The sequence below is a fragment of the Acipenser ruthenus genome, chromosome 11 (genome assembly GCF_902713425.1).
Source record: "Acipenser ruthenus chromosome 11, fAciRut3.2 maternal haplotype, whole genome shotgun sequence".
NCBI lineage: Eukaryota > Metazoa > Chordata > Actinopteri > Acipenseriformes > Acipenseridae > Acipenser > Acipenser ruthenus.
In genome coordinates this window covers 39,407,939-39,425,157 of record NC_081199.1, presented here as the reverse complement: position 1 = coordinate 39,425,157, position 17,219 = coordinate 39,407,939, and the positions used below count along the sequence as shown (strand labels likewise).

Below are 17,219 nucleotides of genomic sequence, written 5' to 3'. Positions count from 1 at the left end.
TTCCATATTATGCTCTTAACAATGCCTAACACTAAGTGTTAGAATGCTGTATAGGAAATTGAATCAGGTCCTTGAGAATGGGCACCACAGGGCCAAACAGCACTGAATGATGCTTCACAGCAAAATAGAATAAAGCAGGGGCCTGTAAGCCTGCTGGCTCTGTGATTAGGCATGCAGGAAGTTTCTGTTTGTTTTTTTTCTAATTGTAGGACATTGGAGGCTAATGAGAGAGTACCAGTCTTTATAAAATATGTATTTTACGTGGGAAGCGTCTGACTTTATAGGCAAAATATAATTTCAGTGCATTCCTGTTTACTAACTCATCAAACTAAACTGAACAGCTGTCTGAAAAAGTCAGCTCAAACACTTATTTTTTTTCCTACTGCATTAGCTTAAAGGATACATGTTTTTTATTGTTTTAATCTCACTCACAGCAAAAGAAATTTAGATTCAGACTGTGTTAATTAAGACTTATTCTGCATACAGAACTGGGCTATTGTACTGGTCTGTGTGACACCGAGGTTTTGGCCAAATCCTTTATCTGATTAGGCTTTCCATACTGGGAAGACTGACACACAGGGGGCATGTGATTTCTCTTTTCTGTTTGGGAACCAACGCTCCTCCACTGGAACAGATGGGTTCAGCTATTCAAGCATTCACAATACATCCAGCCCAGCTCCCAATTAAAGTACCAGTGTTACATTCAGAAAGATATGCTGAAGGTCATGTCCATATTGGATGGCCTTCTGTATATGAACCTCTACCCTCCACCCAATGACTTTGTTCAGTTGCACATGTCCGACCGATTTCTATTGATGACTGTGCACAATGAAAACGAGAGAGTCCTCAAGACAATTTGTATAAGTTGCTTAACCTGGTTACAGGTCTGTTAAATACAAGTGGCATGTGCATAAGTGTATCTTCATTGAATGTAGTTCTAGTGATAAGCACAGAACAAGCGCAGTCATCATAGTTCTATTGAAGTCTCACAGTTTTTATAGTATGTGATGTTATTAACCGGTTACAACCAGCAGTCAACTCACACGGGTGCTAACATTAAGCAAAAATCTAAAAACTGAAAATAACCGGGGTTGAAGTTTGTTTTGGCAAAGACTAAAAGCTGCTCCTATTGTATCACTGAAGACATGGGATTTGAAGGCTACAGTAGATGGTGATGAGACAAAGCCCCTGTTGTGATGGCAGACAATAAGATAATTAATGTTTAAAGTACAGCCAGGTCTTTTCTCTGCTGGGTACTAATAAAATATCCACTTTTCAGCCACAATGCACAGCTGGAAATCTAGCCTTAAGCAGGATGCACAGAAGACTGTAACTCAGACCACCGTTAATTCTATCAAAAGCCCAGACCTAGTTTAAAGTTTTGTCCTTTATCTTACTATACCATGTATGTATGCACGTATGTATGTATGTATGTATGTATGTATGTATGTATGTATACTCAGCCACAAAATGAAAGTCCGGTTGACTAGACAACAGCACAGCACCAAGCCAAGAGACACAGCCAACTTGGGACAAAGGAACGTTCATTTTGCAATGTAAAATCGGTATAGTCATAAAAATTAAGAATATTGAAAATATAATTTGGCTTTTGCGATGCATTCTAAAGTTTCATGCTGAAACTCCTGCTTTCAGAACTATAGATTCCTTCAGCTATAAATATTTATGGACACAGGATCCCATTTGACACATGGTGGACATTTCTAAATAATCTACTGTCCCCATTCTCACTCAAACTGCCGGCCACAGAAACCTCTTTCCTGGCATGCGCAGTCCCTGAATTCTGCACATCATCATATTGCCTTGGATAGTTTTGCAACCAAGTGGCAAAATAAGAGATCCTCCTGAACTGTACTTGTCTGTTTCAGACTTCCCAATTGTAAACACAGCTTTGATTACAGCACACAGGAAAACACTGCATTTAATAAACACACTCAGCAGAAAGCTGATATTTGCAAGGCTTCTGAAGGAGTTGCCAACACACGGCTCAATTCAAAGTGACTATTCCAAGTAGGCAGAGCCTAGAGGACTGCAGTACTATTAGAAAGGGAGACATTTTCAATGCTGTTTTTCTCCACTTAAAGAAATTATATTAATCTTGAAAAAGTTACAATAAACAGCTTCTACAGTACAAGCCCAAACCAGTAAAACTTACAGTGTCCCCGATTTTGAGGTCCCCGCACTTCCTGAGCCCTGGGCGTGGCCGTCCGTCCTGACAAGTGGCTGTGAAGGACAGATTAATGTCTTCCGGGTGATCCCAGACAGTCAACTCCACTTTAGAACGGATACTCTGGAAATCCACAGCAACACAAAGGGTTAATAACAGGATGGGTTTACTCCATATTGCACAAACAGCACTCCTTACACAAACAAATGACAATAAAAAAAAACACACCACCTATTACTGTTGCTACAAATACTTCTAGGAATAATCCAAAGAGCCCACAATGTCACCATTCAGTGTGGTCAAGGCAGTAAAATGCAACATGGTACAGCTATGCAGTAGGACAGCAACACTCCCTCCTTTAACCTGTGTGTGAACCGTACCTCACTCAACAGGAGGTCAAGTGACAAAGCAGGAGTTTGAGATCACAGTATTCATAGTGTCTGCTTTTACTGCCACAGTATACGAGCATGCCCATACTACATGGCACTGACTGTATGAATCGATCCTTCTGTTTCAGTACTCTCTGTTCAATCCAAGGTCCCGAGTCAAACAGTACCCCGGTTTGAGTGTACCAAGCACAGGCAGTGCTGGAAGACATTTCCTGTCTGGGGGTGCACTTCCATTGGGACTTTCACAAGGTTCACATCTCACTGCAGGCTAGCACGTGAGCTGCAGGTTAGGGCCACAGCAAAGAGCCATTAGCAAACCTGCAGGAATATCTAGCACTGCAAAGCAGCACATTAATCAGGGTAGAGGATAAGCAGGCAATGTTATTTCTTACTTGACCAAATAACTAAACCAGCCTCCCTCCCTCCCTCCTCCCCCCTCCTCAGACAGCAGCAACAACAACAACAACCACAACCACAATCATGCAAAACAAACATTCTTGCCAAATATGTCAATTTTAAAGTGCATCAGTATAAACGCAGGAGCCACATATCAAAATGGTGATGCATCAGTACAGCTTGTGCCATTTAGCCCACAAAGATTTCAGTCTTTAAATAATAAGTGGAACCCCACAAGGTGACCCATTCAGGCTGTCCTTCATAAGGGTACATCACAAACTTTGTGCAGCTTCTGCTTTAGACTCCAAGACTGCAAGGCAGCACATGGGATGGCAGCTTGTGTAAATGAGTGGGATTCACAATCTGCAGCTGCTATTCTCTCCAATAAGCTTTTCATGTCGTACTCCTCTGTGACAGGCCAGCCCTTTCAATGGCCAGAGAAAGGAAAGTTAACTCCAATATACTACTGTATATATAGAAGGGTAGTGAAATGGACCTCACTAATTGCTTAATACAGTTGGATCTTTGTGTTGTAAGTGTCTGTTGTAATGCTCAATTGCCAGTAAAAAAAAATTAAAAAAAGATTATTATAAAATATTCCAAACATGCAGTACTTGTTTTTTTATTACCCTAAACATAACAATCATTTTTACTGCTGTATTAGGAAACTGCAAAATTAAGGGTAATTATTAATTAATCTCTAATTCAATTTACAGATGAACCCTCTTTATAACACGACTGCCGTGCAGGCATCATTCATGACATAAACCGGGTTCCACGTTTGCTCGAAAAAAAAAAGAAAACTAGCAGTGAATTAAAGAGCAGTGTTTTAATACTGCACATTCTTTACATTTAAACACATGCATATAGTTTGCTACAGGACAAATACGTGTTGTAACTGGAACGAAACAGTGTCATTATCTAAAAAAGGCATGAATTGTCGAATGATGAGAGCTGTCAATTAGGCGTTGCACTCGGTGTTTTTTTTGTGTGCATTTGTATGACTGACTATGTTAAAGAAGAAAAATGTGGTGATGTTGGTGTTTTGGAACTGAATTGTATTCTGTTAAGACCCACGCAGCATTTGACAGGGTGCACATAATGTCAGTTCATCAGCGGAGGTGATTATTGGTTGTTAGTTGGAAATTAATTATATCCTGTGTTTACTTAGTAAAGCCCGGCCACGCAGCATTTGAAATTGCACAAAACGTGACAAGCAGCGAGTTTGTGAGATGATATTAAGAGAGGTAATTTCTCAAAGAACCTATGGTGCATGGTGGTTTTTGAAAGATCATGACAATAAACAGGGTATGATATTAAGTGAGGTGACATAAAAAAGGTTCATCTTTATTACCAAGTTAATGAAAAGCAAGACCATTTATACTTTATACTTGCTTTAGTAAGGTGACACCAAGATGCATAAAGACACAGGGATCTCTTAATCTGCAAAGCAGTGGATCTCAATACAGTTGTGCTTTAGCTCTAACTGAGGCATCCTCATGAGTTATTAACCCTGTTATCAGTATCACTAAATATAATAAGACATCCTTTTGGAACACATGCGGCACATGTAAAACGGCTCTTAATTGTAAAATTCCAAAGTTCATATTCCATGGTCAGGTTTGATAAATACTTACATTATAGGCATTGATGATCAGCTGAATTATGTTCTTGGAGTCCTGGTCAAGAATTTCCACAGTCGTCCCTGGTATCAGTGCAGTAAAGTTCTTTTCAAAAGGGGAACAAAATCAAACAAAACCAATAAAGGTCATTATTCCGCTCACGTCTCCGATATTCGCAGGGCTGAAAAAATGCATGGGCCAAAAACAAACCAACACAAACACACGAAATGTGTACCAGCTGTCCCAATACGCTGGTTTGCTTTCATACAGAATGTCTTACAGTAACCTCTCACTGACTGACACCCCCCAGGCCACTCAGGGCCTTACCTTGTAAATCACGTAGAGCCTTTTTGTCACAGCGAAGATGAGATGGATGTTATTTTCTGCTAGTTTTTCCCCCAGGAGTGCAAGTGATGGATAATCCTGCAGAGGCAAAAATAAATAAATACCAAATACACCCATCCTTCCCATTGTAGCTCAGGGACATTGCTTTTCCAAGGCAATTAGGGAGGGGAGTCGTCGCTCTACACTGTGATTACAGTATTTACAGTATCTGCCTTTCCCTTGTGCATTCAGTTCCTTCAGGAAAGAAAAACCCTGTTACTAGAACTTCTGAAACTCATCCTATGATTCTGTTAGGAAGGGCATTAATGTTTCCATCCATAAGTCGTCAAGCCTAAACAGCCACACAACATGTTGGTGCTCTCTAGTGAGCCATTCTTCAAACCCACATTCAACAGGCCTTGTTCACCTAATATATGGAGAAAACCTGCAATAGCATCTCCTGCTTCAGCTAACACACAACACAGCAAAGTAAAGCCACAGTCCCTCACCATCTTTGTGGAGCCGCTGTACTCATTCTTCTCGTTCAGGTGACACTGCCCATCGTGCGGCTGGACCACTCCGCCCAGCCTGCCGTCTAGCGCAAGGTGTGGAACGTCATCCGTGGTGAAGACCAGCAAGTGGAACGCCTCCTTCCTCCAGCCAATCTTGTCCTGCAGGGGTCAAATAGAGTCACGTTCAGGGAAGTTGGAGCCAAGACTTGGACTTTGGATCTGGAAAAGCTACCATCACTCATTGTACTAGTGGCCATGTGGGAACTCTACTCAGGGTGGGAGATAACTAGTTTTGTATTTAACAACATTCACGCTACACACAGTATGTGTGTGTCCTTCTAGTTCACAAACTTGTCCCAACACTTTGTTTGTTTCTACCTTCAGCTAATGGTAGGTTGCTCCTTTAATTAACTTTGTAGGCATTTAAACTAAATGTTTATTAGGTGGCAACCATGCTAGAAATTAAATGGTTAACGCAGGCATGCCGAAAATTGACCCTTAAGATCTGAAAGACAGGAAGCAATAAACTAACGATCGCTTGCTAAATGGTCTTCTAATTATTGAGCTCACTGTGACTCTTTGAGCTAGAGAAGATCTGCATTTAAATAATAGGAGCTGCCCACAGTAACTAATCCTCTGAAGCCCCAAATGAGCTATCTAACAGCTTGCTTCCACCATAAATCAATGGGAAACATAAAAATGGATCTCGTTCACAAACAAGACCATCTGGCACACTACAAAGAGCCATGTCACAGAGTGCTAAAAAACAGTGGAGTGCATCTGCAGGCACAGGACCTGAGCTGTAACAGTTTACCGACACCAGCTGAATCATCACAAACATTTTTTCCAAAAGCATGTTTTTCTTTTACAGCCTACAGTGATTGCGCATACTGCAGCAAGTCTCTGCTCCACCAAATTATTATTATTATTATTATTATTTTAATACACGAAACATCTACCAGCTTGGTTATAACACACTTCAAAAATGTGTTATTCAGAAGATATACAGAGAGAAGGTAGTGAGTACTGCACTAGCCAGACCACTTGATTGCTGACAGCAGCTGTATTTACAATTTTATTACAAATGGATAAGTGGTTTTCTAAATAAAAGCAAGTGTGACATAAGTACATATTTAAAGACTGAAGGACATGTCTTTATATTCCCAGACTATGACTCCAATAAGTTACATGCATAAGAATGTCTCAGCTCACATAAAACAAATACAGTTAGAAGAGGGTTTTTTTCACGTATGTATAGTGCAAGAGATGCAGGGCACTTAATGCATGTCATTGTTTGTTGTTTTGTATCACAGCACCGTTTCAATCAAACTTCGGCTTTCAACATGTAAATCAACAGACAGATTGTTAGAACTTCAAAGTGCATTGGCACAGACCAGACTTTGCTTGCTGTGCTGTTTTATGGAGTGCTGTTTTATGGAGTGCTGTTTTACAAATTCATGAGAAAGTAGCAAAAGGAAGGCAAGATTTGACTTTAAGACAATATAGAGTGAAGGAACAAGATAGTGCTTCACATAAACAGCAATCCACAGTGCTGGCTTTGCTGTTTCATTTCACAGCCCAATGCCTGCCTGAATTATAGGCAACACCCGATCAGATTCAAATCCCTTTCTGGTCAAGATCAAGAACTGAACCGAACCAGAGGCCTCACTGTTTTGGACCAGGTTGAATGTGGTACTATGCCAGAAGCATACTGTCATTAGAGGTCACACCTGCTACTGGAAGATTTACACAGTGGCTTTTAATAGTATATTTCTGACTGGTTAATCAACCAGGAAGTGGAAAAATATTGTCTGCAATGCAAAAACTGCATTTTGGTTGTCATCGTGAATGGCACTGGTGAAAAAAAGAGTAGCTTTTCAGCTTGCGTCTGTATGTGTCACTATCTGTGCGTGTCACGAAGTCGGAATTGGAAGTTTCAAATATATATCCAAAAAAAACCAAAAAAAAGTTAAATTTTTTGACACATGCTTAATACTTCTGCTGCTGTCGACTCAATATTGTGGTGCTTTTAGGATGAAGAACAACGGTCCTCAGGACTTGCAACAATAAAAACAGTCGGAAGTGCTGTTATCTTGAATGGTTCTGTTGAAATCCCCAGCTCAATTTTAAAAAACATACCATGTAATTTGTGAGAACATCCTGACATGCGACTGAGGCGATCAACAAACACATTTCAGAAAAGGATCCTACAATTAGCTGCTTTTGGTGAACGTTTCAATGAACACCTTTGCAGTTCTAATTATATCTATTTTCTCTAAAGATCACCTATTGTACAAAAACACTACCCATCAGCCACTGTGGCACGGCACACTCGTGGCTGATGGGTAATAAACAAAGTTTCCAGCAAACACAGGGATTAGAGTGGTTGCCTTCTTGGTGGGGCAGTGCTTACCTTAGACTAACAAAAACCCTAAAAAGATGTACTAGGCATTAGCATGAATATATATGCAGATTCTTTATAAATACAATCACATTAGCTCAACCACCTATTGAGACATTTTACCTGCTGATTGAAATATAAAGAGCACATTTTACAAAAGAAAGTGTAACACAAACATATGAACATACATACAAACCATAGTAAACATTTAAGCTGCAGGGGTGTGCTAGAATGGCTAGGCGGTGCAATAGACTGCCTCACCTTGCACACCGCAGCCTGCAGGATGGCGTCAAACCCCCCCTCAGGCGCGTCCCTGTTCCGAGACACCATCTGCTTCTGCACTTCCTCGTTGAACCGGTCCACTTTGTCAGTCAGGGATAGGAGGTGGCGGAACCCAAACGACGGGACGCAATTCGGGAACAGCTTGTATCTGCAGGAGACAAAAAAACACACAAAAGCTGCAGGTCAGTATGTTTTCACTTGAATATGAATTGAACTCCTGGCATGGAAGTTTGGAACGCGAGAAGATGTGTTCATTACAATGCATCCCCACAGGTTTTTATATGTATTGACAATGTTCATGCTTTCAAGCATAAGGGCAAGGGCATAACCTACTTATGCAATGAGGCATGACAGGGGGTGAGTTACTGTGAGGTAATCACACCAGAGGGCAGTGACATTCAGGGTCATTGTTAATTACACAAAAATTCCATGCAGGTTAAACTGTTCTTTCAGATTATGATATAATTAAAAGGACTACGTTGGGGAAAAAATGACACTTGAAAAATGAGCACTTGGCCATGGTAGTCAAAATACATTTATTGAGTATGCTTCATCAACAAACAATCATATATTAAAATGGCATTCATATCCTCTGCAGTGGTCCACCTGTAACTGTCACCGCAGTCCATGATCGGTCAGGGAAAGACCACTCTATCAGACATTAATGCAAATCAACTGTTTATAACGGGTGCTGATAACACAGAGCAATGAGAAAGTAATATATTGAAAACTCTAGGAGGAAAACAATAACTAGAAGTTGCTAGCAACTTTACGGCTTCCAAGGAGTTATTGGGAAATGTAAGCAATTTGATTGGTTGCCATTCACTCAGTTGTAGACGTTTCAAGAGTTTTTGTTCATTTTATGCAACTAGAGCACTGCTGAAATTTGATTGGCCCACGGCAGCCATGTTTTTTTTACTGTAGCAACTTTAAAGAAAACCATACTTGGATCATGTATGCCAAGTTTTGCTTCGATCAGATTAGCAGTTTTGGAGAAGACATTTGTGTGTTAATTAGGTTATTCAACATGGCCGCCACACCACTGAACCAAGAAGCTTCATTTCGAGCACCGTGCTCCACAGCATGTCCACAGAGCAAACTGCTGATGCATCAATAAACATGTGACAGCAGCCTGCAGAACTAGCAGAACTAGCCCACATTACTACCTGCACCAAGCTGGGACTGGAAGTGTCATCCCTTGACTCTTGCTTAATACTTCTGCTTGGACAAACTCTATATTGTGGTACTTTTAGGATGAGGAGCAATAGTCCTTAGTGTCTGCAATAATGAAACAGTCAGGAATGCTGAAGGCTATTTTGTCCTTCCCTGGATAGTTAAAGAGAGCCCTGAGCAGGATGAACACAGTGGTGTTTATAATAATTATCAGCTTCAACCTGATTCTTTACTGTGTTTACATGTTTGTGACAGCAAAGTAGCTGGCCCGAATCCTTCTAATAAATGGATGACCTTTGTCAAGTCTGAAAGCTTAAACAGGGCAACCTGTTCTACATCTCCAGCACCCCAGTGTGGGAAACAATTCTCGATGATGAAGAGCTCACTGTTCCAATGATGAGACTCCTTTCCCTCTACAAGCAGGTTCTTCCAGGTCTTAGTGTGACCAGATAGTCCCATAAAACATTCTGAAAGCGGGCTGCACCAGGAGGACTCAAACACAATGGTGCCAAACACTGATGCTGTCTAACCCCCACCGAACTGGAGCAACACATGTATACAGATCACTCTACAGTGTTTACACAGCTATTGAAACAAAATCTCCCCTTTAAACTTTCCCTTTTTAAAATCTTAAAGTAGGGTAAATGCTCCCTAAAGTAACAAGTTGAAGTATTTACACAGTGAAACATTTGTCCATTAAGTTGTGCAAAGTGCCTTGTTCACAGGGTTGCGGCCAATTCCAATTCCATTTCCAATTCCTTCAAAGGAAAAGGAATTGGAACTGATATTTTAGAGAGAGAAACATTTCTGTGATTGTGCAACTGCTTTAATTTGGAGCCAATTTAATTGACTAACAATGACTTCAATTTAAGTAATTTGTTGCCACTGTGAGAAGCTCATTTTCACAGAACACTCCCAATTGCAATTTTGATCAGTGTTGGAATTGATTAAAAGGGAATTGTAAATTGAAAACCAGGAATGGCCCTGGCCTGCTCACTCACCCGTTGCAGGGGTTGTTCCGATATTTTGCCGCTGTGTAGGAGAACGGGGATATATTTTTGTCCACGAACGAGCCAAAGCCCAGACGGAAATTGCTGGTGAGCTTTTTCATTTCTTCTGCCAGTTTGGTGCCGAGGTTGCGGATGGTGTCCAGGTCGTCCTTCATGGAGAGGGAGAGGTCCATCAGGTAGTAGAGATCCACGGGATAGTCCTCCACCTGCCGCACCTGCACCCCAAAAGAGGTCTGGTCACCTACCGCAAAGGGAACAAAGCAGAACTCCTATTACAGGTCTCAAAGTGGCAAGCACGCGGTTTCCAGCATCAGTTCCGCCAGTTCATAGCCGTTCCTCCAGCCCCTATGATTTAGCTGTTCATACACATAATGAATATGTTCATGTCTATATTCCTCAGAGTATATTACTCAGAGCACACAGTTATGGAAAATGATCCAACATCACAGTGCTTTTATATTACTGATGTTATACCATGTGTGCAGGCTACAGCGTCTAATGAGTCACAAAGTCTTTCCATATTCACAACCCTTTACAGACCTCAAGAGGGGTAAGGCATGGTTATTTTGAATAAAGCATATTGAACATTGCAGTACAGCTGGTCTCTCAGACAGTACCCACCAGTTCAGTGCCAGTAGGATGACTATTCATTGATTTTAGCAGTAGCACGTCTGTTTTTTATATGAAGAGGGGGCTGGATACAATTGATTTTATTGTGTCCCTGTTTAACAAATTGACTGTATCCAAGCAGGCAATTTCACAATGTCAGACCAGATCAATATAAAGACCTGTTCCTATTGAGTCCACGCTCTCTGACAGTACACCCTTTTTCTTTTTTGGAAGAGGATTGGTTCTCTGTTGAGACTATGTATCCCTGTCGCTTTGGAAGTTATGATACTAAAGTAAACGTATTGCACTACACTGGGTACCTACACTGCGTATTTCTTTCTTTCCATATTAAAGCATAGATTAAACTACTATTCCACATCCCCGTGAACTTTCACCTTACCGGGTCTCAGATTGAGAGCAATCTTCTGAGGCATTATCTGAATAACATCGTACTGGGTGGGACCGGAGCCCTTGGAGCTTAAAGGCATATTCTTGAGCACGGCCATGCTGCTGCTAGGACTCTGGATAAAGTGCTTCTCACAGCCCCTCTTCATCAGGCTTTCCCTGTAGTCGCATCTTGAAGTGACTGTCCTCCTACTGCCGAATTCCTAGGAATGGAAGAAGAAAAGGAAGCCGCTTTTACACTTCTGAATATTCACTGAACTCTGTGATCTCCAACTCTTCAGTGAAAACAAGACCGCTGTCTCCCTGACTGCATGAATGAATGAATACAGAAATAAATATGCAACAAAAATAAAAACTGAGGAAACAGTAATGAGCATGCAAGTAAATCTCCTCTCAAGAGGTTCCTTCGTATTTGCAGTACGCACTCATTTTATTAAAGGGTTTTTATTTCTTTTATGGTATGATTATATGCTAGAAAAATTAATATAACTGGATTTTTCCATACTATAAGCGTTGGTTTCATTTTTAAAAATTCTTTCCAGCTCCTTTTAAAAGGAAATGTTAGCTACTTGGGGTTTGTGGGTTTGTAGGCGAGAGGCAGGAAGATTTTATTTGACTGCACTGCTAAAAATAAGAAGCTGTTCTTTAATGGCTGTTTGACAAAACAAATGTGGTCCAAGCACTTGATCTGAGCACAGGGAGGATGTGATGGAGGATCTGCTACCAGTCACTGCAGTTCATGATATCAAGCAGGGATGAAAATAAGACTGATTGCATAGAGCTTGATCAGCAGTAGTGGATATAGGTACAAAGCTCAGGTCTGTCTTACTGGAGTAAAAGCAGTAATGGATCAAACTGCTATGCAATGGGAGTCTTATTCCCATCCCTGAAGTTAATGAATAGTTTGATGGCAGCAAAAAAATAACCTAAATCATCTACAGAGAAAAGATAAGGGCCATGCAAGATGGTTGCTTTGCTAGGTAAGCTAGATGTGTGTGTGTGTGTGTGTAATATATACTGTATATATCTATCTATCTATCTATCTATCTATATATATATATATATATATATACACAAAAGGATAGGATTTTTTAAAGGATAGGGGAAGGGTCAGACAGAAAACCTGGCCCTAAAATGTTTAATTGTTAATTATCACCTGCACCTGGCTGTTATTGTAAATTAGAGCCAGGTGCAGAGTATTTAAGGAGAGCAGTCTCTTCTGGGTTGCTGTGCCCCACTGTGTGTATTATCAGTGGTACCAATGAAAAAGGTACTGTGCACAGAACTGTGTGTTTTTCAGCCAGTAAACAGCTTAGCTGTCCGCTTTATTAGAGTAGGTTCCTGACAAACATTTAGTTATCGCTCCGAAGAAGCTAGGTGTTAATTTTGTTTTATTTATTTTTGTTGTTGTTCATAAAAACACTGTCCAATGCACAGTATTTAAAAAAGAAAAAAAAAAAAAGTTCTGTGTGGGTTGGGTTTCTGTGCTGAAAAGAACCTGAGTGAGTGTCGCTCGGTTACACTATACATATCACCTAGATTAATGTACTTGTTTTAATGCCAGAAAACACTAAAGACAGAAAACAGAAGCAGGGTCATACCTCTTGGGCACACCAGGCACAGTCTGGATGGATGAGAAGGCACTCTTCACAAGAGGTAGCACTGCCACTCATGCAAATATTGAGACCTTTCACAGAAAGCAGAGGGATGTGTGACTTGTAATACATTAGAAAAGTTTACAGCACTTTGTTTAGTACAATTATGTCATCTTTTTTTTTTACAACCTTATAGGCTAAATAGACAGGTCATGGATTATACAAACTGGCACATTCACTGGTGACACTTGCACGTCATTAATACTAATCATGTTAATAAAAACAGAAAAACGGTTCAATGGCTGGTTTCACAGACCCAGATAAGTTGTGGACGACCTCGTGTTAATTTAGGTAAGGTAGAGCTCAATTGGTGTAGGGGTTGTGAAACCAGCCGCAGAGGTTCAGATACAAACATTCTGTCATCACGCGTTGGGGTAGACGGAGCCGGCTCTTCACGCGTTGGGGTAGACGGAGCCGGCTCATCACGCGTTGGGGTAGACGGAGCCGGCTCATCACGCGTTGGGGTAGACGGAGCCGGCTCATCACGCGTTGGGGTAGACGGAGCCGGCTCATCACGCGTTGGGGTAGACGGAGCCGGCTCATCACGCGTTGGGGTAGACGCAGCCGGCTTCGTGTTTACTTTTGTTGGTACAGCACTTGGGAGAGTTATATAACCATTGGTGTGGCCCTTGGCGTGTAGACATCATTCTGCCAGCTGCATAACATTGTAGGTAACCGAAATAAGATATAATAAAAGTCTATTGTTTTTCAAACTGTGAGACGACTGCGTTCAAACTTCAGTTTAACTTAACGAACTTAATTATGTAAGAAATTAAAGTTGCTTCCCCCCTCCAGCGCCGGTCTTACCTTTAACATTCTGAATGAATAATTCCAAAACCAAATAGGTAACTAAGACAACATGAGAAACATTTTTCCTTTCCAACATGATTGCTTGTGCAGTTCCTTGGTTGAAAGTTAAGCCTGGTGTTCAGAGATGCCTGGATTTGCGGTGTGTATACACTTGATTACTTGTCTTTCTCTGGCACTGCGTTGAAAGCAAACACTAGAAGCTGTATTAAATCCTCACTCCTGTGTGCAGCTGGCGAATTTTCGGTTAGGAAATTGAAACAAGTCCCCCCTCGCCCGTTTCTACTCCGGCAAAGTATCCAGTGGAATCATAATGACAACAACGCTAGAAAACAAAGATATAAAACGCTGTGTCAACCAAATTAAACAACCCATCAAAACAAGCACAACCAGCTAAACAAGTTTTTGTTGTTGAAGTAATCCTTTGCTTTGGATATATATTTCGTCAAAAAGTGAATTAGTCGACGAGGCCGGCAGTATTTTTTTTCCTTTACTTTTAAACACACTGGCACTGCAAATATGTTTTAGTTTTTTCTCGCTAATGTTATATTCCCAGCTCATTCACTCGTCCTCTCAGCCACAGACCAAAGTTTTATCGGACAAGCGCACAGAGGGGATTCGAAATCTCCGCCCATTTAGCGGGAGGGGGAGGGGTGGAAGTGGATGGCTCCAATATACTGCTAGTTCAGATAGAATCGAGCACTTTTAAAACGTGTGAACTGAAGTTGTCTAAAACAGCTATACAAAAAACATGATACACTTATTTACCAGCAGCATGAGAACAAATGGTAATAATTGTGATTGCTTGTAATTTTGGTGTGGGTTTGATATAGTATAAACAGACCTTTATTTGATTGTTATTTATTTATTTTTTTTAGCATTTTTACAACACTTGGCCCACCCTGGATTGCATCAATCCCACATCTGTGGTTAAATATACAGGTGGATACAGGTACATCATCAGAATGTGGTACGTGTATCCGTTTAATGCCAGAAAATGGTACGCTGCCAGTGCTGTGATTGGCTGCTGCACAAATCAATGCGAACAAGACAAAATCGTATACAGTTACAATTTTAGATAGCCCAATTTGTTGCTCATCAGTTAAAGACACGTACATTTGCTGAATTGTGAAAAAATGATATTAAAAATGACTTTTAAGGTCCAAACTCAGTACATCATACCCCCTTCAGATGGGTATTTCCTTGTTTTAAGCTATAATCATGCATGCCCGGGCAAGCGCAGTACACCGTGTATCACTTTATAACACGAACCACAAAAGAACCTTTTAATCATGTGCTAGACTGTTTCTCTATATACATGTGATATATCAACATATACCCTTATAGGTTATTTATAAGTGTTTGGAGACTTAAGACTAGTTGAAGAAAAAGCAAAAGAAAAGCTGGTACCACATACAAGACTTAAATATGGTCTTTTATCAATTTTACTAACACAGTTTATCATGCTATGGTAGATTTTTTGCAAATTTCCAAAAGATTTTAGCAACCACGCCTTGCATTTGCACTCGTCTTCAACCACAACTGTACTTTATTAATTATATCATTAATATAATAAAATATAGTATATTTTATACATCCTACACAGACTGTATGGTGACTCTGAGTAAAGCTATTGAAATCCATATCTCCTACACGGACTGTATGGTGACTCTGAGTAAAGCTATTGAAATCCATATCTCCTACACGGACTGTATGGTGACTCTGAGTAAAGCTATTGAGATCCACATCTCCTACACGGACTGTATGGGGACTCTGAGTAAAGCTATTGAAATCCACATCTCCTACACGGACTGTACGGGGACTCTGAGTAAAGCTATTGAAATCCACATCTCTTACACGGACTGTATGCTGACTCTGAGTAAAGCTATTGAGATCCACATCTCCTACACGGACTGTATGGGGACTCTGAGTAAAGCTATTGAGATCCACATCTCCTACACGGACTGTACGGGGACTCTGAGTAAAGCTATTGAAATCCACATCTCCTACACGGACTGTATGGTGACTCTGAGTAAAGCTATTGAGATCCACATCTCCTACACAGACTGTACGGTGACTCTGAGTAAAGCTATTGAAATCAATGTATCCAGGACTAAATTCTATCAGTTGAGATAGTGTAGTACAGGGGTCTCCAACCCTGGTCCTGGAGAGCTACTGGGTCTTCTGGTTTTCGTTTTGACCGAGCTCTCAGTTATTTAATTGCACCAATTACTGGCTTAATTAGTCAAGATTAACATGTGTTCTAGAACTTTAGCCATTGATGACATAGACACCTATAAAACCTGCAGGATAGGGGCTCTCCAGTACCTATTCTAATGGACCACTACTTTTTTGTCTGAAAAACTTTAGTTTACGCGCCATCTAGTGGACACATACTGCTGGTTTCACAGACCCTGGTTAGTAGGGATGTAACAAGCAGATGTAACAGACTCACTCACTGCACATACTGTAAATAGGACCTCTGGTAACTTATCCTATAGTCATATATTTTAAATACATACAAGAAATTATAGTTGTAACTAAAGTAGAAGCATAGAAGTGTGTAAATGAACAGTATCAATGTATTGCCACACACAACATATACAAGTAAACTTACTGGTTTGGGATTTTGGAACAGGTATAAGGGTCCAGACAAGGTCACATATTAAAGTTAGCTTATATTGTTTACTAAACTGTTGAAGACGGATCTCTACCATAGGATCATGGCCACTCTAAAACAATTCACTGTCAATCCAATATCATTATTATTGGATACATACAAATGTATTCACACAGTACCTCATTTGCAACATAATTGTCTCTTTGTAGCCATCTGTATCCTTGAAAGCTGAACGGAGCTGTAATAGGCATGAAACATTATTCTCTTTGTAAAATGCAGATTAGGTACAGTATTTCAAAACATAAACCAACGTCCACCACTCACCATTGATGTAACGTTACTGTTAATTTTTGTATAACCTTCTTATATTTCAAGTAACCTGACATTTCATCAATGCTAATCACACTGCTGAAGACATCGCCATCTGTGGGATCAGTCAGTGCTATGGAACGAATACTGCTCAGAAACAAAGGGAACATGTGAGTTTATCTATAGGAGGCTGTGTGGTCCAGTGGTTAAAGAAAAGGCCTTGTAACCAGGAGGTCCCCGGTTCAAATCTCACCTCAGCCATTGACTCATTATGTGACCCTCAGCAAGTCACTTAACCTCCTTGTGCTCCGTCTTTCAGGTGAGACGTACAGTAGTTGTAAGTGACTCTGCAGCTGATGCATAGTTCACACACCCTGGTCTCTGTAAGTCGCCTTGGATAAAGGTGTCTACTAAATAAACAAATAATAATAATATATTCAAACTAGAAACTTAGGAACCTCTTGGAATGAACATTCTATTGTGACATCATCCACAGAATTCTTGAAAAATCACAAGTTTA

General features: G+C 40.5%; 1 protein-coding gene across 3 annotated transcripts in view; it reads right to left on the bottom strand.

The window, feature by feature from the left end:
* LOC117426884 (integrin beta-5-like) overlaps window positions 1-14,399 on the bottom strand; it is a 43,415-nt gene extending 29,016 nt beyond the window's left edge. Inside the window, exons 1-9 of one of the 3 annotated variants that reach the window (XM_034045048.3) lie at window positions 13,771-14,399; window positions 12,910-12,995; window positions 11,304-11,511; window positions 10,286-10,535; window positions 8,091-8,259; window positions 5,426-5,587; window positions 4,920-5,015; window positions 4,608-4,697; window positions 2,174-2,308 (exon numbers count right to left, since the gene is read on the bottom strand). In XM_034045048.3, coding sequence (XP_033900939.3) covers window positions 2,174-2,308; window positions 4,608-4,697; window positions 4,920-5,015; window positions 5,426-5,587; window positions 8,091-8,259; window positions 10,286-10,535; window positions 11,304-11,511; window positions 12,910-12,995; window positions 13,771-13,849 — 1,275 coding nt within the window. In that variant the 5' untranslated portion in view covers window positions 13,850-14,399. The remainder of the gene's footprint in view (window positions 1-2,173; window positions 2,309-4,607; window positions 4,698-4,919; window positions 5,016-5,425; window positions 5,588-8,090; window positions 8,260-10,285; window positions 10,536-11,303; window positions 11,512-12,909; window positions 12,996-13,770) is intronic. The other 2 variants (XM_034045047.3, XM_059033896.1) reach the window with 2 other exon arrangements.
* Between the last annotated feature and the right edge of the window lie 2,820 nt (window positions 14,400-17,219).